This window comes from Pseudoliparis swirei, chromosome 11, assembly GCF_029220125.1.
Source record: "Pseudoliparis swirei isolate HS2019 ecotype Mariana Trench chromosome 11, NWPU_hadal_v1, whole genome shotgun sequence".
NCBI lineage: Eukaryota > Metazoa > Chordata > Actinopteri > Perciformes > Liparidae > Pseudoliparis > Pseudoliparis swirei.
The window spans coordinates 12,769,310-12,792,012 of NC_079398.1; the positions used below are offsets into that span (position 1 = coordinate 12,769,310).

Here is a 22,703-nt window from a genome sequence, read left to right on the forward strand (position 1 = left end):
ACAGAGCCACAACTCTTTGAAGTGAAAGAGGCCGACGGTCTTCCTCTGTTCCTCAGTTCAAACGGGCCGATGGTCTTTACACCCCAGACCGGTTTGGCCTTTCAAATCGCTTTCAGCCCCAAACTAATGCTTGTGTGCTTTGCTTGTTTTAATTAACACATTTAAAATCCCTTTGTTCGATGTCACGCTGTCATGTTTTGCCTGTTTTTATTGGCCAGTGTTGAATATATTCTAATTGGCTTACTTGGACTACTGATGCGATTAATGTGTTTACTCTCTACTTATTTTAGGCTTATGTTGCGCTAACTCTGTCATTTAGTTAGGTTCTTCCAGGCATCTGTGGAGTTATCGCAGATCTGGTCATTTACATAATTTCCGACTTGAACAAGGCTTGTTAGCATGTTGCTTGGTGCAGCTGACACTTTTGTCTTCCTAAAATTGTATTATCAATATTGTCTTGCCACAAATCAATAATGTTAAGTCTAGGGCTGTAACTAACGATTATTTTGATAATCGATTAATCGGTTGATTATTTTTTCGATTAATCGGATGAAAAAACAAAAACAAAAAATGTTCAACCCTTTATTCAAAACAGGGTCCGTACGGTCATGGAAAACCTGGAAAAGTCATGGAATTTTTAAATGGCTCTTTCCAGGCCTAGAAAAGTAATTGAAAAAAATAAAATCCCAAAATATTTGGAAAAGTAATGCAAATGTGTTATATTCAAATGTTAATTTACACGGAATATATACTGTATGCTTTGGAATTCTCATTGTTATTTTAAATACTACATCTTCTCACTTTGTCACGTATACACAGAGTTTTCACAAAATGTTTAATCATGGAAATTTGGTTTAAAGTCATGGAAAGGTCCTGGAGACCCACTGGTCAGCAGTATGAACCCTGTTCACTGGTCAGCATGTGGATGAACCCTGTCATACACAGACTGACAGCGGTTTACTCTCCTGAGTTGGCTATTTATGGGTTAAACGCGTCTTACGTGTCGGTGAGGGGGCGTGGCTTATCTCCGTGGAAAAATATTTTCCGCCATCCGCCACGGAATAAATAACCACTTTAGCTATAACTTTGTTATACTCTTGTGGAAATGCCACACACGTCGTGACATGTAGCGCCCTGGTGTCTGGGTTCATAACATCACCCGTAGGCGCACTTAGCTCCGTGAATGTCTCCGACTACGTGAATGACTTCCGCATCCAGCGCCACGTGAGCAGCAGCAGCCAATTAGATTAATCAACAGCGGAGCAGCTCAGCGCTGATTGGCTCTCACAACGCAGCGTTCTGTCCTCTCCCTCCGCTCTGGTTTCTCCTGCGCCGCTCTGCGCTCAACTCAACTTTTTTATACTCCGCGACTTATTGAGTGCCGTAATAATCGCGCGACACAACGAATCGATTATGAAATTCGTTGCCAACTATTTTAATAATCGATTTTTATCGATTTTATCAATTCGTTGTTGCAGCCCTAGAATTTAAGTCCCTGCGAGCCGTACTCGGGACACAGAGCTGGCTGTGAGTTTAATGGCAGCTAAGATGCTTTTCATTGTTGTTTTCCTGAACATTGGTCATCTGTTTTCCTGGAGTGTGTATCGTTGAAAGCTTATTCGTTTTAAATTGCTTCAGCTTTGAGATCTATTCATGGTGTTTTATTGTTAATATGGACATTTATTTTAAGTATTTAAGTATCGATTGGAGAAATGATTTCCTTGAGAATCCCTTTCAATGAAGATGTTTTTTTGTTTTTGAGTGAAATGCTATCAGTTTGATGACATCACAGCACTGTCGCTTAATTAGAGCCAACGGATTTTGACAGCAACACATCCCTCTGATTGTAGGTCTCTAGCATCTCATCCTTTTAATATGGATCTTTTGTGCTTTATTTAATTTAAAAGTTTATATTTGTCTATATGGTCCCTGGGACAAAGAACCTGAACCTCCAACCACTTGGTCTCCTGTCCTTTGACTCCATCTACTGGCTGATTGTGGAACTTGAGCTTTTATTAGATATTTACACACCAGTTGACACCAATTGGTTAAAGAGTCGTTTTATCTGTTCGAAACCAAACAAAAAAAGGCTGCAAGTCATGTAATTACATTAATTATTAAAAATATATAAAGCTTCAGCAAAGATTCTTCTCACTTCATAGATGTTTTAATGTCAGTATTTTATACATCAACATGCTAGTTTTTTTTAAAAACCTGTGCTACACTAATGTTTGACTGCTGAAAGTCTTGCATTTTTATTTGGGCGAGCAAATGTTTATTTAACACCTAAAATAGAAGGTTTTCATTTATTTACCTTTTTTCTAATGGACATAATCCCTTTGTTCTAAAGAAATTACACAACAGTGTAATGTGTAATGGGAATACCAGCTTTCATTGTGTATTACTATTTACAAATGGGCATGCTTCTCAACCCGTCTGGTATATTACCTGATTAATAGAGCAAAAGCTGTTAAAGCTGTTGTGCTTGTTTTCAACTCTGTGTAATTTGTCAGTTCATTAAGTTAAATAAAAAGTGTGCGACAACGTTCCCGAAGTAATGAGCCCTGAACCCGACTGTACACGGGCCCTCATGTGTGTCCTTGCTGTCCCCAACATTCGCACCATTCCTCTCGGATCGCGCAAAAGGGCTTCTGTACAGTGCTGCCTCTAGTCGATTTGTAGTCTTCTGATACTTTAAGGGTTGTAATAAGTTATTTCTTCGTCACATGAAAAGCATTCAACTGTGCTTAAACCCGTCTGCCACTGGAATTCGATTCCCCCTGGTGGGTCCTGTTGATGCAGGAGGACAATCGCTAAAACGGTCCAATCAAAGTTTCCTGCAAGTGTGTATAACTCCATGTTTATACCGTACCTGCATTTTAGTTCTGGTCCAGTTCCTGTTCACACTGACTTACACAGTGTGTGTACTGTTTTCTCCAGACCAAGTGAACCTAATTACAGGTGTGAAAGCACCCGAAGTGTTGCTCACTGAGGTTCTGGGCACAATGAGTCACATTACCTCAGCAGAGCATTTTAGTTTTCGGATGAAATGTGTGTGGACGATCCGTTAAAGGTCAAATATTAGCAGTGGGATCTGTAGCTGTGCACGGCAGTTAAAGTGGTGCTTTTGGCTCGGTTTGTCACAAAGTAATTTAGCTGCTTACCATGTGTAATTGTTGATAAAGTTAAATAGATAAATGAACCATATTTGACAGAGATGACAATGGCCATTAAATTCCTTTCAATTAAGACTTGAATGCACACTGGGGCGACTGGCTCAGTGGTGAGCAGGGTCCGCCTTCAATCAGAGTATCGGCGGTTCAATCCCCGGCTCCGCTAGCCCACGTCGATGTGCCCTTGGGCAAGACGCCTAACCCCAAAATGTCTCCCGTAGCTCGCTGTGCCGACGGTGTGTGAATGTGTATGAATGTTAGTTACTGCTGATGTGCATGTGGAACCGTAGCTCCTCCCACCAGTGTATGAATGGGTGAATGATGTCATGTAGTGTGAAAGCGCTTTGAGTGGTCGGAAGACGAGCAGTAAACAAGTACAGGTCCATTCAGCATTTACCATTACACTGTTTTTTAAGATTTAAGCAGAAAATAATTTGCATGAAAAAGAAGCTCCATCATAATTTGCTATTATTTGGTTCAACAAGCCTGCGCTGCGTTTTCCTTCTCCCGTCTCGCCTCACAACAACAGTACAGTACATTTTTATGTAGGCCATCAATATGAGAGGAAACAAATCTTCCTTCAACTACAATTTAGCTTGGTCTATAATGTGAGTCTGAGCCAAACTGTCAAGCGACTCATGCTTTGAGCAGACTCAGCTCGACACGGCCGGTATCCGAGAGCCACGGACAGCCAGCCGGCTCCTCGCCTCTCGCTGGCCGCCATTACACCTTTTCTGTTGTAATGGCTTTATTTGATTGAAGAGCGCTTTGACTGAACTGGACTGGACAGCCTGAAAGTTATCATTTTTGTCAGACATTTTGGTCTTTTTAAATGTATATTTAGTCAATTGTACCTATTCTTATTCGTTTAACCACATCTGGGTGCTGAATATTTTTTAAATAATCAGCAACAATGCAAAGTTGAAGGTTGTTTTTGCTGGAACAAGCCTCACTTAGCAGACTACTTTTCTGATGTTATTGGATACTGGAAAATTAGTGAAAATGTTTTCTGTTTTTCTGTTCTGAACATTTGTCTGAAAGCTGCTCCTGCTGTCTATTCTATAATTGTAGAGGAATATCGATTGCACTACTTCTTACCCATTACAAACATCATTTTTCTTACTTGAACAGTGTTGCACACCGCAAAGTCAACAATTTTCCTTCAACATTGATTATATGTATGTTCCAAGTCTTAATGAGGATAAACGGCTTGTAAGACTAAATTAAATTACAGTTAATTTCCGTAACTTAAAGGTCATATAACTTAAGTCACTCAAAATGTTTCCTTTCCTCTGCTTCTTTCAGTTCTACAAGCACGTTGTCCAGAGTGTGGAGAAGTTCATTCTAAAGGTGAGCTATTCTTTAAACGAGAGTTATCATCTAAGTGCAGTAAATAAATAAATAAAGGGGGAGTTTTTCCTGATCTGATGTGAGGACCTGGGACAGGGATGTCATACGTGTATAGATTGTAAAGCCCTCTGAGGCTAATTTGTGATTTTGGGCTATACAAAATTAAACGACTGAATTAAAATGTATTTAAATATACAAATGTTAACCTCATTGTACAGACCTTTTCAGAATAGTTTCATTACGTGATGATTTGGGAATTGCAATGTTCATACTTGTGCAAATGTCTTTTTTTCTCACAATTAATTTCACATGTTGCTCGTGATGCTCGAAGTGTAGCACTGTAACTGGGTTGATGCATTAAAGGCCCCAGACGGTTTCTCCATATCTAGTTTCACCGTCATAAACATATCCTCACACCAGCTGTCTGCTTCTGTATCAATAGTGCAAACCAGAATACAAGGTCCCTGGGCTGTACGTCGTCGACTCCATCGTCAGGCAGTCGCGGCACCAGTTCGGCATGGAGAAGGACGTGTTTGCCCCTCGCTTCAGCAAGAATATCATTGCAACGTTCCAGCAGCTCTACCGCTGCCCTTCAGATGATAAGGTCAGACATTTAAAAATATGTTTTGTGTGTTCCTCTCTGGCTTTTGATCACGAGCGATGATGTTCGACCCCTTGATGTATGTCACCGTTTTACAGAAACCAGTGCTTTAAACGATAGATCAGGGAGCGGCAACGGTCTCACTCTCCTTGATTGTTGTGAGTGAAGTCATTCACTTAAAGTGTGTGTCGGGCCAAGTTACCAGGAGTCTTCCCAGAGACTTGTGTTGGGCAAGACGCGTCTATAACTCAGCAGATATTCTTTCAAGTAAATTACATCGCCAAATCCAGAGTTATTTTCCTTCTTCCATTCTTGCTGCCGGGGTTAAAGTAAATGCTCTATAGGACCCATGGATGTGGAACATTTCCAGAAGATCTGGATATTTTTAGCAGCAGTCAAACTTTATTAGCTTCAGTCACTTTCATAGGAATGAACAGTTCTCTTTATACCTTGTATATGTGTCGGGTAGTTTGTTCTTGTCTCTCATTATCAAGGATAAATATGAGATTGTTCCCCAAAAAAATAGAAAAGTAAATTAAATGACATTTTACCTTTGTGGCTGTCTTTGCCCTTGGACTTTCTGTCGGTCTTCTTTTATCATCACAGCTTCTTTTCTTTAAGCCTTTTTAACCCTTGTGTTGCCTTAGGGTCAATTTGACCCGAATCAATATTACACCCTCGTGTCGCCTTCGGATTAATTTGACCCCATTCAATGTTTAATGTCGGTGTTCTTTCGGTAGTCAACAAACAAACATAAAGTGCCTCACACTTAAACTTGGAAAACAATATTAATTCTAATAATTTTCTGGAGGTTTTAATTGCTGGCGTCAAATTGAACCCAAAGGGTAAAATATGTTAGTAAATATAAAGGTAACAGGAGGGTGAAACATTGAATCGGGTCAAAATGACCCAAAGGCGGGGGGAGGGTGTAATATTGATTCGGGTCAAAATGACCCTAAGGCGACAGGAGGGTTAAGAGGCATCGTGGCTTTGCATTTTTACTGTTGTGTCAAAGCTGAGTTTTTCATCTTCATCTGTTTTCAGAGTAAAATAGTGCGAGTCCTGAACCTGTGGCAAAAGAATGCAGTCTTCAAGAGTGACATCATCCAGCCTCTGTTGGACATGGCGGCAGGGATTCCCCCTCCCAGCATCACACCGGTCATGTCCAGCAGTGCCGCTCCAGTCAATAACACGACGCCTGGTCAGTCAAAGCGCACACAGAACCAGACACCAACAATGTGGTCGGATAGCTTGTTTGACATGACAATGAAATGAGCTGACGACTCCAGAGCTTATTGGTTTCTGTGTGTGCAGGTACCCCAGCGACCCCTGCTACCCCAGCTAACATGGTCCACAGTCTGCCCGATTGGGCTTCCCAGATTAACAACACAGACACTGTGGCTGCTGTTGCACAGATCCTACAGAGTCCCCAAGGACAACAGGTTAGTGAGCACATGTGAACCCACCATGAATACACCTTGAAAGTGAAACCATTTGAATCCTCAAGAATCTCTATGTCCAGTGAAACAATACTTTGTCAAATGGCTTGAGTCTCCTCTGCAGCCTGTGTGGCCGTTGGTGTCTTACATGTAACGTTCTCTGTTGTAGCTGCAGCAGCTGGTGCAGAGTCTCCAGATGCAGCAGCAGAAGCCCCAGCCGTCCCTGCTGCAGGCCTTGGATGCTGGCCTGGTGGTTCAGTTGCAAGCTCTGACCGCTCAACTCACCGCCGCCGCTACTGCCAACAGCATCAACCCCCTGGAGCAGAGGGTGTCCTCTTTTAATAAGGTAATGCTGCGGTCAGCAAGTGAAAGTGTCTAATCCCGTGTGCCGACCGATGCCTCCTGATGTCGTCATGTTGTTTTCCTTGCAGAAGCTTCTGGGTCCTTTTGATTTTGGGAACGATTCTGAACGCGGTGAAGAATCTAAAAAGGACTCCTCATCGTCTCAGTTGTAAGTTCAGTGTGTTTTATGATGAAGATATTATTTCTCCCACATTAATAGTGACCCAGAGTCGATTTGTCAACCACCTTCATTGATCTAATTGAGCTGCTGACCACTTCCAGGCCAATGGTGTCAGAGCCCATCAACAGCTCCCTCTTCCACCAGCTGGCTGAGCAGCTACAACAACAGAACCTGGAGCAGTTTCAGAAGCAGCTTTTGGAGCACCAGCAGCACCAGCAGAAGGTACACACACACACACACACACACACACACACACACACACACACACAGATCATTGTTTCCCAAACGATTTGTTTTCAAGGTGGATGGTTTAATAGTTGCAATTATGTATACTTTAGTAGTTCGACTATGTTGAGGAAATGTTACTTCCTGTATTCTTGTTGTTCTTAGTTTGTACTCTAGGTTGAAATGCACTTATTGTAAGTCGCTTTGGATAAAAGCGTCTGCTAAATGACATGTAATGTAATGTAATGTATACATATGCCTTGCCTTGCCTGTCGAGATGCCCCGTTGATAACATATAATCAGTATACTGCTCTTTTATTCCTCCAGGCAATGAGCATAGAAGGGCAGGACTCAATCTTTGGGCACGAAAACTCTGTTGCATCAGCTCAGAGCAGCAGCAGCCACCCACAGCTCCCTGAGCTGGATAACAAGTTGGATGACACCATAGATAACCAACAGCAGGTATGCCTGGCCAGCGGGCCATTACCAACACCTGTGAATCATATTTATTTATGCCGTGGTTGTGTTTACATTTGTAAATGTTTCAACTCGAGGACTACACCAAGTGTGTTTATTTAGATGTAAGCCTAGATCTTACAGTTATGACTGCAGTTTTACGTGACTGTGTTTCTGTGTAGAGGCGTGAAACAACCCTTTCCTTTGTTTAGGACATGGATCTGGACGACGGCCCAGATGGTATGGAGGAGGAGCTCTTTGAGGCAGAGGACAAGAAGATAAGCACACGTTCCCGAACACGCTCACGGTCGCGCTCTAGGTCGGTTCCACCGATTTCTAAAATACAATTCTATGCCACACTTCTTTTTGGATGCGATTTAAATATGACTGAATCGTCTTGATAAGTTGAATAAGCTGTGAACTTTTAACCTCTTATACAAGTGCTGTCTATTGCGCTGAAGGACCGATGCAACGGGTGCCGATGCTCACAAGGAGCAGGCGTGTGGTGCGGTAACATGAAAGTCAGCCTGGAGAGAATGTTCAACGTTTTTGCTTGTTTTCTCTCTGAAGGTCTTCCAAGAGGCGACGGTCCAGGTCCCGCTCCGGCTCACGGAAACGTAAACACCGTAAGCGCTCCCGCTCGCGCTCCAGAGACCGCAAGAGGAAGTCATCGAGGTCCTACTCGAGCGAAAGACACGCCCGAGAACGAGAGAAGGAGCGGCAGAAGAAAGGACTGCCTCCCATCAGGTCCAAGACTATAAGTGGTAGGTGGAAGTTAGTGTGACAGTTTTTGCATCACAAATATGTCCATATTGTTGTTTTTCTGATGAGTATAATGTGTTCCCCTTCTAACCTGTACCCAGTGTGCAGCACGACTCTGTGGGTTGGCCAGGTGGATAAAAAGGCCACTCAGCAAGACCTCACCAACTTATTTGAAGAGTTTGGTCAGATTGAATCTATCAATGTAAGTCAACTTCTCCCCCAACCCTCTGATTAAGTTACAGCATGTTATCCAGTTCTTTGATCTGAAAAATCTTTAAATACTGTTGCATGAACTTAAGTACCTATTTCTATTTTTATTCATTTGTCATTCATCTATACTCGACAGTTGCACTCCTTTTATCATTTTAAATCAGACATGTAACCCTTTTTTCATTCGCCACAGAATGCCGTCTTTTTTCTGTAACCTTCCCGCATTTTATGTGATGTAATCTGTTCCTTCAGATGATCCCTCCCAGAGGCTGTGCCTACATCTGTATGGTCCACAGACAGGATGCATACCGCGCCCGCCTGAAGCTCAGCACTGGCTCCTTCAAGATTGGCTCCAAAATCATCAAGGTAAACATCGCCTCTTCTAATTTAATTTGTTGTATTCTCATTCTGCTCGCAATTTCTTCCGGTGTATTTTACCAATAACACCAGAGACAGTTTAGCTCTCTAGGCACATGGATCCTTAGACGCTCCAAGAAATATCTTTGAAAACCGCTGTTTCTTGACCTTTCTCGTGCGTTTGTGTCTGATCCAGATTGCATGGGCTCTGAACAAAGGGGTAAAGCAGGAGTACAAGCAGTTTTGGGACGTAGACTTGGGCGTCACCTACATACCTTGGGAGAAGGTCAAGCTGGATGACCTGGATGACTTTGCCGAGGGAGGAATCATTGACCAGGAGACCGTTAATGATGGTGAAAAAAAATACATTAACATAATAACGTATTCCAAACAAACACTCTGTTGGCTCAGTAGCAGTGCTTGTGCAGATTTAAGTATGACATACAGGTGTGTTGTTCACACATAGATAAAGCAACAAAAACCAAGATTGTGTCGGGAAATAATTCTATCCAATGAAGACAAAGATTTATTTTCAAAAATACAGCTTAACTACCTGAATCCAAACAAACAAAGAATGCAATGATAGTTTATAACTTTGTTTACATTTTCGTGTTTGTTTCTACAGAGTGGGAAGCAGCCAAGAATGCTGAGCCAGTTAAAGAAGTTCCTAGTCAGCCATTAATTGTTGAGACTACAGCAGCACCCAGCACCCAGACTGAGACCTACAACCAGCAGGTCACCATGATGCCTGTACAGGTATTCTCTCAATCTGTGGTAGAATGTGAACAGAACAGTTTAACAGTTTTAACCCAGTTTTTGGAAGAACATGTCGTGCTTTATTTTTCTATTTTGCAAAAAGTAGGACTATCTTGATCTGTTAGACATCGAGAGAGCAGCCTTTGATAGAGGCTTGGGCAGCTACTGGGACATGGTCAGGAACTTGTGGACCATAGGACTTAATGCAAATAAACTATTAATGTTTGGTCTGCTCATATGTCTCTTATCCAGCTCCCAGTGGCCCAGGCTGTTCCCAGTGCTGTAGGTTTGGTGCCTCCTTCCTACCCCGTCACCATGGGCATACCCCCACCAGGCTACGGGCCGCCACCACCCTTCATACGGGCTGGCTTCAATGCCTCGCAGCCTCCGCCAGGTAAATGATGGTCACATAAAGAATCATATGAATAATGAATCTGACCTACAGACATTGACCTGCTCACACGGAAACATGTTCTCCTGTGTAGGTTTCATGCAGGCAGCACAGAACGCAGCCATGGTCTCAGCAGCCACTTGTGAGTTTTTATGACCTTGTACAATGTGCGCTTTCAACAGCTTTTGATTTAATTTGCGTTTGACTTTGATTAAATGTGTGTGTTTTTTCCTGTACCCACCTGTAGCGTTGGCGCCGTCTTCAGTGGCAACCGGCCAAGAAGCTGTCAAGGAATCACAGTTCAGTGCTATGATTCCTCCGACCAGCAGTATGCCCGGCGGCTTCATGGCTAGTGTGTTCAACTCAGTGGGAGTCCACGCGCAGCAGGCCACCAATGAGAAGATGTCCCAGTCTGCAGACGGTATGGATGCTGCTGCAGAGCTCACACTGCAAGGTGAGGCAATGACAACATGTTTCTGCATGAAAGAGACTTTTTGTTGTTGTTGTAAAGACCGTTTATATTTGGGGTTGTAATGTGTTAGGATGAGAATAATTTTAACATGTCGCTGTGTTTTGTCTCCAGGCATGCAGAATGCAGTCCGGAGTGGGATGGGTCTCCTTGGAATGCACCCCACAGCTTCGCTCGCCCACCAGCTGCATCAGTCTGGTCTGGTCGGTCAGAGAATACCTGGCCTGCTCCCTCTGGATGTGCGACCTAACCTCCAACCTGGGGCTGCCGCCCGCTTCCCACTGCTCATGCAGCAGGGCCCTGCTGGCCTCCATGAGAGTTCCCTCCAGGCTCAAGCCCGTGCCAGGGCTCCCTTCTCTCAGCTGGACCCCTTCAACAGGGCTCCCAACCTTAACAATGAAAATGCATCTAAGGCGGAGGATGAGTCTTCCGCTGGAGCGGATGAGGGCAAAGACCAGGACTACCGCTTCCCTCCAATGGAAAAGCCGAGCACAGGCCTGCTGAGGACACCTCCACCCGAGCACAGGGAGCAGCCTCTTGGAGGTGGCGGCGGAGCAGCAGCGGCAGCAGCAGGAGGAGGAGGTGCAGGAGGCCGGCCTCCCCTGCTCCAGACCCCAGGGACTCAGCCAGCCAGAAGCAGCCTAGTGGGACGTCTGCAGGCTCTTGCAGGCTTCACTCCTGATAACCGCTGGAGCCAGACTAGAGGGGACTTTGACGAACGAGATGGCGTGCGAGGAGTCCTCCAGGCCCCTCCTGGTCCAAAAGGGTTCCAGGAGGAGCGGCCCACGCCTGGGCAGAACTTCCCCAACCGCTTTGAAAGCCGTCCTGTGACAGCTGGAGCAGCAGCTCCTGGAGTTTCGGGTAACGCTGGAGCAGTTGGGGGCCCACAGGCCTGGAACCGTAGTGGTGCTGCAGCAGCAGCAGCAGCAGCAGCAGCAGCAGCCCCACCTTTCGACAGCGAACTCCATCAAGACCTCGATGATCGAAGACGCCCGTGGGACAGGCAAAGAGACAGAGACAGAGATGAAAGAGATTTCGACTTCATGAGGGAGTTGAATGGCAACCGCCACAGCAGAGAGAGAGAGCGGGAACGCGAAAGAGACCGAGACAGGGAGCGAGGCAGAGACCGCCCCCGGGAGCATGAGCGTGACAGGGACCGCGACAAAGAGAGAGAGCGCGAGCGGGAACATGGGGGCTGGACGCCACTTCTCCCTCTGCCGACACCGCTGCTGCCGACTCCACCTCTCAATCCAAATCTGACCCTGAACCAAGGCAAACTGCTCGCTCCACTCAAATTGAACCCCCAGATTCAGCAGCGATTCCAGTCCCCGCTCTTGTCCCAAGCTCAGGGGAAGCCGTCTCTCTTGGGTCTGAATCAGCCGCTGCCTCCAGTTCAGACGAAGTCTCCGCCTCCATCGCAGAGCCACGCAGCTGTAACTGCCCCCCGGTCAGAAACCTCAGCTCCGTCTGAGACATGTAGGGCACAGTCGCCGCCCTTAGCCCAATCGCCTGACCAGTCATCCGACGACAAAGGTCAAAGCCCATTGACTGAGGCTCCCAACGAGGCTGAGTCATCACTACAACCTGAGACCCCTCCACAGATAGAATCGCCATCCCAGCCCAAGACGCAGTCCCCGGCCCAGTCCCCATCCAAAACCACTGCTTCTCCAGACACTGAGACCCCAAGCCAAGCCTCGCCGCTGGCTGAGGCCTCGTCCCAAGACTCACCTGTGGCCTTCACACGAGCTGCCAGCCCCCCTGAAGAGACTCACTCTCTGGAGGAGCAGGAAAGCCCAAGGAAGGATGAGCGGCAGTCGTCAGAGAGAGCGTCCTCACACCAACCCCAGTGGGTCAACGGAGCTGGGATGGACAATAGCACTGCGGCTGAATCGACACCCGAGACTTCTCCCGAGTCCTCTCCCGAGCGCTTTCCCGAGCCCACTGGAGAGCCCTCTCCCGACTCTGCGCTCCCTGAAAGTGAACCGGAGCGGCGTGCCTCTCCTGAGGACGTAGACAATGAACAGAGTGAGCCCATGGAGGACGCTGCGAGTCAGCCAGTGGTAGACACTGTCACAGACACTGAGGGGACATAATCATCACTCAGTAGGTAAAAGATCATTTTGTAAAGTTGTCTCTTCTTCTCTGTACTCATGTCAGCAAACCACCACACGGGACACGCCGAATACTGACTCCCATCAGTTATTGTCTTATAACCGAGAACCAATGATTTTATCTCTCACAAATACCAGTGTACTTAAATAGAAAGCGTGTTAGCTGATTTATTGATAGACAGTTTTGTTTGTGTTTTTATTTACTTTTTTTAAGTTGTAATGCCACCCCACCCGTTTTAATTAATCTCAGCGTGGCGAATTTCATTCAATAGCCGACCAAAATGTTTCAATTGTACATGGGGGGGGGAATATGCGCTTTGACCTTCCTATGGAAGAGAGTAAACCATCCTGGCTGTTCAACAATGGATTGAATACAGTTGCAGACGATACTTTAAAAAAAGGCGGTTGCTGGCCCGATTTCTGTCTCCTCTTCTTTTGAAATGCTGCTGCAAAGTTTTCAGTGAATGCTTTTGTGGTGTCCTGCTTTTCTGTTTCGACGCAGAAAAAAAAAATAGCCTGCATACAGCGAGACGAGTACAGCTGCTTCTAATTGGAGAGAAAAAAAGAACACTTTTAAACATGACTGTTGTATCCCCAAAATAAATGTCTGTAATTTGTTTCCAATTACACAAACACAAACGTACACGCCAGGGGGACGAGACGGAGAAAAAGAACAGGGGGAATATTCTCATGTCGGGTGCATTTTGTTTTAGTTTTAAATAAACATGCTTTGTCTGTTTTAAAACCACATGCTTTAGGACTGTTTTCTGACCCCGGACCAGTGGACACTCAGACTGCTTTACAGGCTCATACACATGTGTGTACGGCCACTTCAGTGGCTTTGATGTTCTCGCAACTCAAGTTGCTGCTGTACCGTCCATCCACAGAGCACGTTGTTGGATGCAACCGTGGGACTTGTAGTTTTTAGTTACTGATGACTTCCGCCTGGATGTCTGCCTACGCTTTTACTGGGTGACTGTTGAGGAATGGGATTGTGCCTTTTTTGAATGGATTTGTCTTTCACGATGCGACCCAACACGACTGTCTGACGTACGCCAGACTGTGCGTGCGACTCGGTTTCAGACGGCGCTATGAACACGATGCTACCTGCTCAGAATTGACTGAGCTACCATTTGATTGGTAGCTTGGGCGCTTTGTACAGCACTCGCCTCGAGGAGAACGAGTCTATGTACTCCCATCGTTCTGTGCATGCAGGCCTGTAGCCATGTTTTAACCTTCTTGTCTCCCTTTGTTCATTTCATACTTGTAGTGCTTTTCTGTTGGGACATACTACTAGAAATCCATAGTCTGCTGTTCTCTCAGACCAACCATGTCTACTACAGGAGTTGTGATGTTGAATAAAAGTTAAAGGTGCATCAGATTTTTACCCCTCTTATTGTCATGAATCCTGGCCGATAAGATGACTTCTTGCGCACATGCATCACCACCGCAGCTTCAAACTGAGATAACGGAGCCATTTTATTAGTTTAAACCAATGAAAATGTGAAGAGCGTGTGAGACATGCATATGGAGTATACCATCGTTGTGTATTGAAATGATCTAGGCTTGAGGCATTAACCTTTTTTTAGTACTTAGTCCACTTACTTTCAGACTAGTGTAAGGGCCAGCCAATCCAAAAATCAACCATCCTGAGAACAAAGCCCCATGAGACCCGAGACGCTGAGCCACGTCGATACAACACGAAGCCGTTCACTTTATTCTACACCTAGCAATAAAGGTGTAGAGGACCCCGAATGCCCTCCGACTAAATCAGAGTGCGGCTCTTTCTATATTAGAATATACAAAGCAGCCATCTGGCACCTCATCTGAACCAAAGGGTAGGGAGGGAGGTGAGGAGGAAAGAGGATGCCCCCCCCCCCCCCCCTGCACTGCCAGAGACCCGGCTGCTACAGCTGGAGAAAGTGCTTACACAGCACATCCTAGCTTGTCTCTTTGCTCATGGTCCCGTTCGTGTCAAACGGCACTAGCTGGAGGATTTATGTCTCGTCGCCGACATCGCGGTGTCTGCTGATGCCGTTTTAGCACTTTTTATTTTTCTAGAGGAAAAACAATGGGGGAGTAGAAACGGCTCAACGAGCTGCATAATGCCTTTTACCTCAAATTACTCCTCCGCTTAGCCGGCGAATCCAACCATGGAAAAGTCATTTGGGCTCTGGATTGTGAATCTGGAGACCCGTGAGGGGCTGACGCCGGGCTTAACGTCTCCACTGGTGTGACTCGGTCTATAAATCCCGAGCTCCCAGAGGGCCGTGCGGACAGCCAGGTCGAGCCTCCTGCTGACCTCCCCAGCGAGAGACTTTGAATCACCCGCTATCTGCCCTGGAACAGACACTCGCACAGCAGCGGGCTTTCTCTCTCTCTGAGACAGCGATACAAATGCAATCCAACTCCAGCGGAGCGCCGGCCTCCTTCACTTATTCATCTGTGGATGAGTAAAGGGCACGTAAACCAACGTGGAGCACGGCCAGATTCTGTGCATTACTTCATCTGCCCTCCTTGCGTTAAAACCAGTACAACCAACAGAACCGGTCACTGAGTCTCGTGGTGGTCCTGTTCCAAACCCTTTGCATGTCAGTGTGTTCAACACCACACAAACCCAAAGTGGGCAAACCTCAGCTAAAAGGTCGGGCCCAACTAATGAGAGCACCTGAACCACAACGCTGTGGAATAATAACACCCCGCCAGTTCCCGGCCATGTGGTCGTGCTGATGTGTGGTTGTTGCTGTCGGTCGGAGACAAGTTCCCTGCTGTGAGGTGGTCAATTAGACAGGATGACGACCCTCTTAAGCTTCAGCTTGTAAATTTGTTTTAATACGACGTGTGGAAATCATTAAATGTCCTCGTCTCGATACCCCCCGTCCAACTCCACGGCGTCATTTACTCACGAGGAGCCTTCTCATGAGCTTGTGTTGTCTAAACAGACCAGTGGTGCATTTCCACAACAGCTCTCCTCCTGTCGCCTGACCACAGTCTGCGTCTCCGGGGCGTCGGCAGTACCGCGTCTGACCATCTGAGGTCAGTGTGGCACTGCAGCGCTCCCCCGTTTGTGTGGCACGTGCAGAATGGGTTCTTGGAAAATCTGCAGTGCTCACTTCTCTTTGCCGAGACCAACAAACAAAAGCCCACCAGCGCAGTGGTGGGAGACGCGACTGCGCGTTGTGTTCTTGTTGCAGATCGATACGCGAGGCGCTTGGGTACGTTTGAACGAGGTCCTTTTAGCGTGACACTGTTTCTCTAGCGTCTCACTTGCTGCATTCTTGAATGATTAAAGCTATTGATGAAGCCTGCAGATTAAAAAAAAAAAAAAAACAGCTATCCATCTCTCGGCCGCGGCCTACAGATAGTCAGATATCATCGTTGGCATCGTCGAGAGCGTCGGCGTGGCTGCTAACGCAAATTAATGAGGACAAACGGATCAATCTGTCCTCCGTCTACCTATGCAGGAGATAAATCCCCCATCTCGGCTCACACTCCGCAGACACAGTAATTACTCACCACTGAGTGTGTGTGTGTGTTTGTGTGTGTGAGATAGTTTTGCCTTTGAGAAGCCACGGTCTGCCCGGCTCCCCCGTTATCAGAGCCAGCAGACTCTTTCGGACTGGGCCGAGGTGTCGTAAGTTGCCTTTTCACCCAGGAACGCCCCCCTCCCCCTGCTGCAAATTGTCTGGAACACAGCAGGAAGTGAGCAGAGGTGACCTATCTCCACTCCAACATCAGGGCTCAAATAAAGTCTTCAGGTTCTCACTTGATGCCCCCCCCCCCTTTTTTTTTTATAACTCCAGAAGGAATTTAAATTCTTGCAGCCAGAAGGAGATTATTTCCTTAGTGCTTTTTTAAAAAATTAGATAGAAGAAACAAAATACTGCAGGAAAACTTGCTGCTGAGTCTGTGACCTTTTACGGCTTTCAGAAAATAAAAGATTGATTTTGTTCGTGTAAGACGGACCAATCCAAAAGGTTTCTTTATAACTTTGTCGAACACCTGTTCACAGTCCATGCTGGTCATGTCACTCCCCGTTGGCTCCCTCAGCTTTGCTCTTTTTTCACGAGCCTCACTAGCGGTGTGTCGGTAGGTCGCTCCACCACTTTGGTCGAGACGTCTTTCTCACCAACTGTTGGATGGGGTGCAGCAGCAATCATTGCCGTGCATTTTGTCACAACCATAACTTTTGGGTTTTAGTCTCACCGCTTTTCATTGGTGATTTTCACCTGTACAGAAATACTAAGCAGTACCATACATGTGACGCCATCCATGCCTAAATGTCCACGCTAGCGGGGCTTTGAGCCAAGTACTAACATGCTGAAGTGTTTCATCTGTTCCCACAATGCACAGCTTCTCACAGGTGACTCAACACATTGGCATTACCATCCCCACACACATCAAATATGTCATACTGCAACAGACACCCAATAACACTTTTGTGGTCTCAACATAATAAATCCCTCTGATATAGGTTTCCAGAGACCTTTCTTTTTACCACCACCCCATGGCCAATTATGAATCACTTCACCACCAAAGATGATTATAAAAACAAAAACCCTGCTGTAGACTCTTGTTCTTGTTAGCGCATGTCGACACGGTTCTTTCTGAGGCTCCCGAGTGGTTGATCCGATTCAATGCTGTCGATTGTTCTCCTCTACAGACTTTTTGAAGGTAGCAATATGTCATTTTCTCGTGAGCGTGCTTCATTTCATCTTCTCCGGGGACGAATAAAAATACATAAAAACTGGTAGCAAGTACTCTCTTTTTAACGCCATGCCAGGAGCAGTAGGAGAAAAAGCCTGTGTTTGCCAAGTCAGTGTGTATTAGCATACTGAGGAGGTGTGTGTGTGTTTTCTGTGTGTGTGTGTGTGTGTGTGTTATCAGCGGCCTACATGCCTGTCACTGAAAACCTTTTTCCTGCTCACACATCTAACTGTGTGTGCGTTGGCGGTGTGTCAGCAGTGCCGCATTGCAACTGGAATTAAACCCATTAGTGATTAGTGTGAACAGGGTTTACACAAGCCGAGTCGGCGCATTCACGTCTCACGATTGATGTCTGCAACTGTTGTAAACATTGCCGTGTCCCTAATCCTTCCTGTTCGTGGCCCCAGTTCAAAACTCAAGTTTTGTTTACATCTGTTTACACGGGCCTATCTGCCCTGAAATGTCTGCCTCGGGGTTCATTAGAAAAAAAAGGGATCCGTTCGTGCCGCTGCTTCTCGTCCCGTTGGGTGAGTGTGGGGGTCATCGGAGGTTAAAGGTCGCCACCGTCGTATACACAGTGCAGCGCATGGGAAAGAGAGCGACGAGCGCGTTCCCTGGTTTTTAAAGCGGATCCCGCCGTGATTTGCGACAGGCGACGTGTTGTGTGCGTGTAGCGTGGGTGACGGGGGAGCTTATTAAATCTGCCAACACAAAAATGATGTGTGTGTGTGTGTGTGGAGGAGGAGGAGGAGGCGTTACGAGAGACGGGGAGGGAGGTGTGCTGAGACACTGAGCACGGTGTGCCTGGAAATGTATCGGCATACCGGCAAGCTGCCTCCAGCTGTCTGTCTTACATAAGCGGCGCACATATTGCAGTCGTAGTGGCGCTCATTGACGCGGCTCCCATGGCAGGCGCATCAATGTATTTGATTATTGTGCGTCGCCTCATCGCAACTACAGAAGGTGTGTGACGAGGGCTCACGCCGTCGCACAGCCTCATCGTGGGCCAGATATGTTATATCCCCTTTGTTCTCGAGTCGCCTCCGTTCACCTGTCTGTCGTCATTCGGAGGGAAGACCTTATAAAAGCCGGTTATTAAAGGCTGACTCAGCTTCTTCCTGCAGATGTGACACCTGCTTCAAACAACAGCCACAACAAGCCTCATTGTTTCCATTAAGAGTTGTTTGTGTGTGACTGTATTTGTTCGCCCCCCTCACCCTGGTCTGCTTAGATCCCCCCTGTGCAGTTTGTTAGCATGGTGCAGTGGCTAGCTGGTAATTAGCCCCCCCCCCCCCCCCCTGTCTGCCTCTTTGTTTACGATGGAAGTAGATTCCCTCCCGAGAGTCGGAGGAGTCACTCAGAAGTGTGCGCAGGAGACGGAGCAGACAGTGTCAAACGAAGAAGATAGGAAATTCCTGACTCACTAGATTCCCGCAGAAGGGGGGGAGGTTAAGAGGATGTTGACAGATTTGTCGGGATCAAGGCGCTGTGATCAAACCCCGCCGTGTCTCTGGCTGATGTTTCTGAACTGTGTTTACCACATCCAGACACGATGGTTTACTGACTTGTAGCTTTCCAGAGCAGATTCTGTGTTTGTTTGTTGTAACTAATTTGCTCCCATTTTAGGCCAATATTGAGCCAAATCTCCACATCTCCCTCTGTTGTTGTCCGACCACGTCGTATTTATTACCTTCGCATTGAAAATGCGGAAGGTTATGTTTTGATCGCCGTGTATTTATTTATTTGTATACGTGTTCCTTGCATAACACAAAAAGTTTTAAACGGAATCGCATGACATTTGGTGGGATGATTGGTTATTATCCGGGGACCATTTGATTAGATTTTGGGATTAATCGGGTCAAAGGTCAAGGTCATGGAAAGGTCAAATCTTATTTTTACCATAGCACGGTCAATTTTTATCCAATTGGCATGCAACTAATGCCAAAATGTTCATAATTCAATGCCCAATCTTGTGATATGCGAAGGTAAGCGCTCTACCGAGTGCCCATTCTAGTTTGCATATGTTGTGATCTAAAACCTCAAGCAGTGGACATGAAAAACTAATTTGTCAATTGATTTCAGATATTCAGAGCACTAACATAGCAGCACACTGCGTGTGTGCTTGTGTGCATGTGTGTGTGTGTGGTAATCTGAGTTTTGTCAACATGGCCAATCCGGTCTTTTAGTGCATGTTAGTGAGCGCGCCCCACTGGCGGCTCCAGTTTATAACGGCGTCGTCGTGGAAACGGACTGCCCGGTTCCCTCTCAGCAGAACGAGTGGCATGATGCTGCGCTGCTGTACTTTTGTGGAAGACCATTTTTAACGCAGATGGGCTGGTTCTGATACTGGTCATTGTTCGTTCCCACAGATCTTATCACATCATCAACATGTCGTTCTGTATCGATCATATCACTGGCTATTTATCATTTATTTTTTACCAGGCATTTTATTATTTATTGTATGACTGTTTTGTATTTCAATTCCTGAAACATTCTCATCTCCCGGACACATTGAGACGGGGGAAGCGAGCCGATGTCGTTAACCCCGCGTCGAGCGCATCAAGCCGCCCTCCTGCAGCTCCACCAATCTGTCCAGAGCGCGTGTGTCTGTGACTTTGTCAATATCTCTCACAAGGGTTCCCTCGGCGCCCTGCTGATGGGATTAAACATTCATGATCATGTTTATTAATGACCAGCAGGCATCACAGATCTCCAAACTGACACACACACACACAAATGCACACAATAATTCTCTTCTTTTTAAAAAAAAACCCTCACGCACATTCACACTTTCTCCCCACCACCTACACAATCTTCCTCTCCTTCACGCCCTTTCTCTCTCTCTTCCTCTATCTCTCACTCTCACACACAACCTCTTCCTACTATCCCACCCACACATATCAGATATACACACACACACACGTTGCCTCTTCATCTCACACACAATACAGCTACACAATAGCACCTCCACACACTCGTGGAAAGAAAAGGAAAACACACACACTCCTATCTATGAAAACGCCACGGTAGATTCATGAACCAAACACTCCACACATAAAAAAGTGTGTGTGTGTGTGTGTGATATGGATCCGCTGGCCTGTTCCAGAGAAAAGGAACAGATTTCCTGCCTCAGTCTCTCCGGACCGCCCTTCTGAACTCTCCCAAGGGTGGAAGGATGGAGGGGAGGACCTCGCTGAGAACATCTGTGACGGCCCCATGTGTGACAGGGCCTATCCACAGCAGATGTCACACCCGCGTGTGTGTGTGTGTGTGTGTTATCAGGGTTGAGAAGTCCGTGACCTAGAGAGGATGTAGAGGAAATACTCTCTGCACTCTTACACTCTTTCTCTCTGTCCCTCTTTTCATTCTTTTGTTTTTTGTTGTATACTGAGTCTCTCGGCGGCTTCCTGGTTCATAAAACCAACTAAAAATGCTCAAAGGTTATTTCTAGATTTAATTTCCATCACGCCTGGAAAAGCTATAGGGAGCGGAAAATTACCCTATAAACTGGAGAGAATTTACCTTGAATGAATGGAGGCTTTTCAAATCACCAGTTAGTTGGCACTCCTACTTGTCAAGGTATTACAAGATAAAACACACACAACTTTTTTTACTTTGGATAGTGAATGCTAACGAGACAGACAATATCAGAAGCAATGTGATATCGGGAAATGAGTTTGGAGTGTGCAGGAGACACAACAAGGACGCAGCCTGTAAGGTATCATTCAGTACATCCTTGCAACGACTGCAACCTTTGAGCAGCTGTTTGTCTTAGATTTGAATCAGAGGAGTAATACACTAATTTAGATACAGTGGGCGGACAAAATAACAGAAACAATCCGTATGAAATAAATAGCTTTCATCGTCGGCATAATTACAAGGCCAGCTCCACAGGGAAGTAACCAACGCACCGGTTAGTGGCGTGTCGGCTGAAAAAGACTTCTGACAATCTCTCTTTAAGGAGTGCTTTGAGGTCTGCACTTTGTGGGATGGGGATTTGTGCATTTGAAAAGTTTATTTTTAGCCTAATACAGCTGACGTGGCCAGCGTTTATATTTGGGACTCTGCTCATCCGCTGTTCAGGTCAAACAGGGCAGAGATAGTTCCTTAAGGTACATGTAGCAGCTGTCTCCAATTTGGCCTCGGCTGCTGGTGATTGGCAATCAGTCAGCAGCCTCAGGTGAGAGTGGAGCAGGAGAGTGAGCACTCACCCACTGTAACGGCTCTCGCGCCCTTACCCGTGGGTTTCCCCCAAAAGCACCAAGGATCAGCCATGACCAAAGAGGTTCCATTGATAACGTATTCTTTATTGTGTTTCACACAACCCATAGCAGACCGCAACACTGCGCCTCTGCTCACTCTCCCTCCACTCTCAACTGAGAGCTCTTATGAGGGCGGCCTCGGCTGCTGACTGATTGCCAATCACCAGCAGCCGAGGCCAAATTGGAGACAGCTGCCACAGTACATTATTTGCATCTACACACAACCTCCAGGTTTATCTGTGTGGGATTTTTCATATATTTCCATTTTTCAGAGTCAAGTTCAATATGTATGAGATTAATTAAAGGGTCATTAGGTCAGAACAAGTCAGACCCAACCCGGAGCCCTGGTAGGAAACAATGCTGTTTGTCTGTCCCCCCCCCCCCCCCCCCCAAAATATAAGTAAAATAAAATAATGAAGATCTTGTAACAATTTACAGTTAAATTAGCCCAAACAATTTGACACCCACAGTTAGCCTGGAGTTTTTTCCGAGCTCCTTGAGTTCCTGGGCCCTGCAGCAGTTGTAACATCGGCACGCTGCCCGGGACCTCCCAAAGCACCAGACCCCAACCACATTAACCCTGTTTAGGGTGAGCAGACCTGTAGCCTTTCCGTCTCGTAATAAGCCCCAATATCCTGTTCCCAAAGCGTAGAGCAGCAGCAGCACGAGATGAGGTCAAGCTCTACTTCAGATCATAAACTATTTGGTGTTTCACTTATTTTGTCCCAGTTGTTCTCCAGACATAGATGCTCTGTCGCTGCTGTGGAGAGGAGAGCTTTTTACACACACTTTGTGATCAAATCACACACACACACGCACACACACGTCACAGCACAACTAATCTGATTTCACAGCCCAAGTGAAAAGCGTCTTGCATGAACACACCCATTAGCTGTTATTAGCTAAATTGA

At 46.2% G+C, this 22,703-nt stretch overlaps 1 protein-coding gene across 1 annotated transcript in view; it reads left to right on the top strand.

Annotated features, from left to right (window-relative positions):
- scaf8 (SR-related CTD-associated factor 8) overlaps positions 1 to 22,703 on the top strand; it is a 115,424-nt gene that overhangs the window by 22,329 nt on the left and 70,392 nt on the right. The window contains exons 3-20 of the mRNA XM_056427033.1: positions 4,479 to 4,523; positions 4,966 to 5,127; positions 6,169 to 6,325; positions 6,439 to 6,566; positions 6,733 to 6,909; positions 6,995 to 7,074; positions 7,188 to 7,308; positions 7,639 to 7,773; positions 7,980 to 8,086; positions 8,338 to 8,531; positions 8,631 to 8,731; positions 8,992 to 9,105; positions 9,293 to 9,449; positions 9,722 to 9,852; positions 10,105 to 10,246; positions 10,338 to 10,385; positions 10,491 to 10,697; positions 10,827 to 12,819. Of these exons, the coding sequence (XP_056283008.1) occupies positions 4,479 to 4,523; positions 4,966 to 5,127; positions 6,169 to 6,325; positions 6,439 to 6,566; positions 6,733 to 6,909; positions 6,995 to 7,074; positions 7,188 to 7,308; positions 7,639 to 7,773; positions 7,980 to 8,086; positions 8,338 to 8,531; positions 8,631 to 8,731; positions 8,992 to 9,105; positions 9,293 to 9,449; positions 9,722 to 9,852; positions 10,105 to 10,246; positions 10,338 to 10,385; positions 10,491 to 10,697; positions 10,827 to 12,805 (4,185 nt within the window). The 3' untranslated portion in view covers positions 12,806 to 12,819. The remainder of the gene's footprint in view (positions 1 to 4,478; positions 4,524 to 4,965; positions 5,128 to 6,168; positions 6,326 to 6,438; positions 6,567 to 6,732; positions 6,910 to 6,994; positions 7,075 to 7,187; positions 7,309 to 7,638; positions 7,774 to 7,979; positions 8,087 to 8,337; positions 8,532 to 8,630; positions 8,732 to 8,991; positions 9,106 to 9,292; positions 9,450 to 9,721; positions 9,853 to 10,104; positions 10,247 to 10,337; positions 10,386 to 10,490; positions 10,698 to 10,826; positions 12,820 to 22,703) is intronic.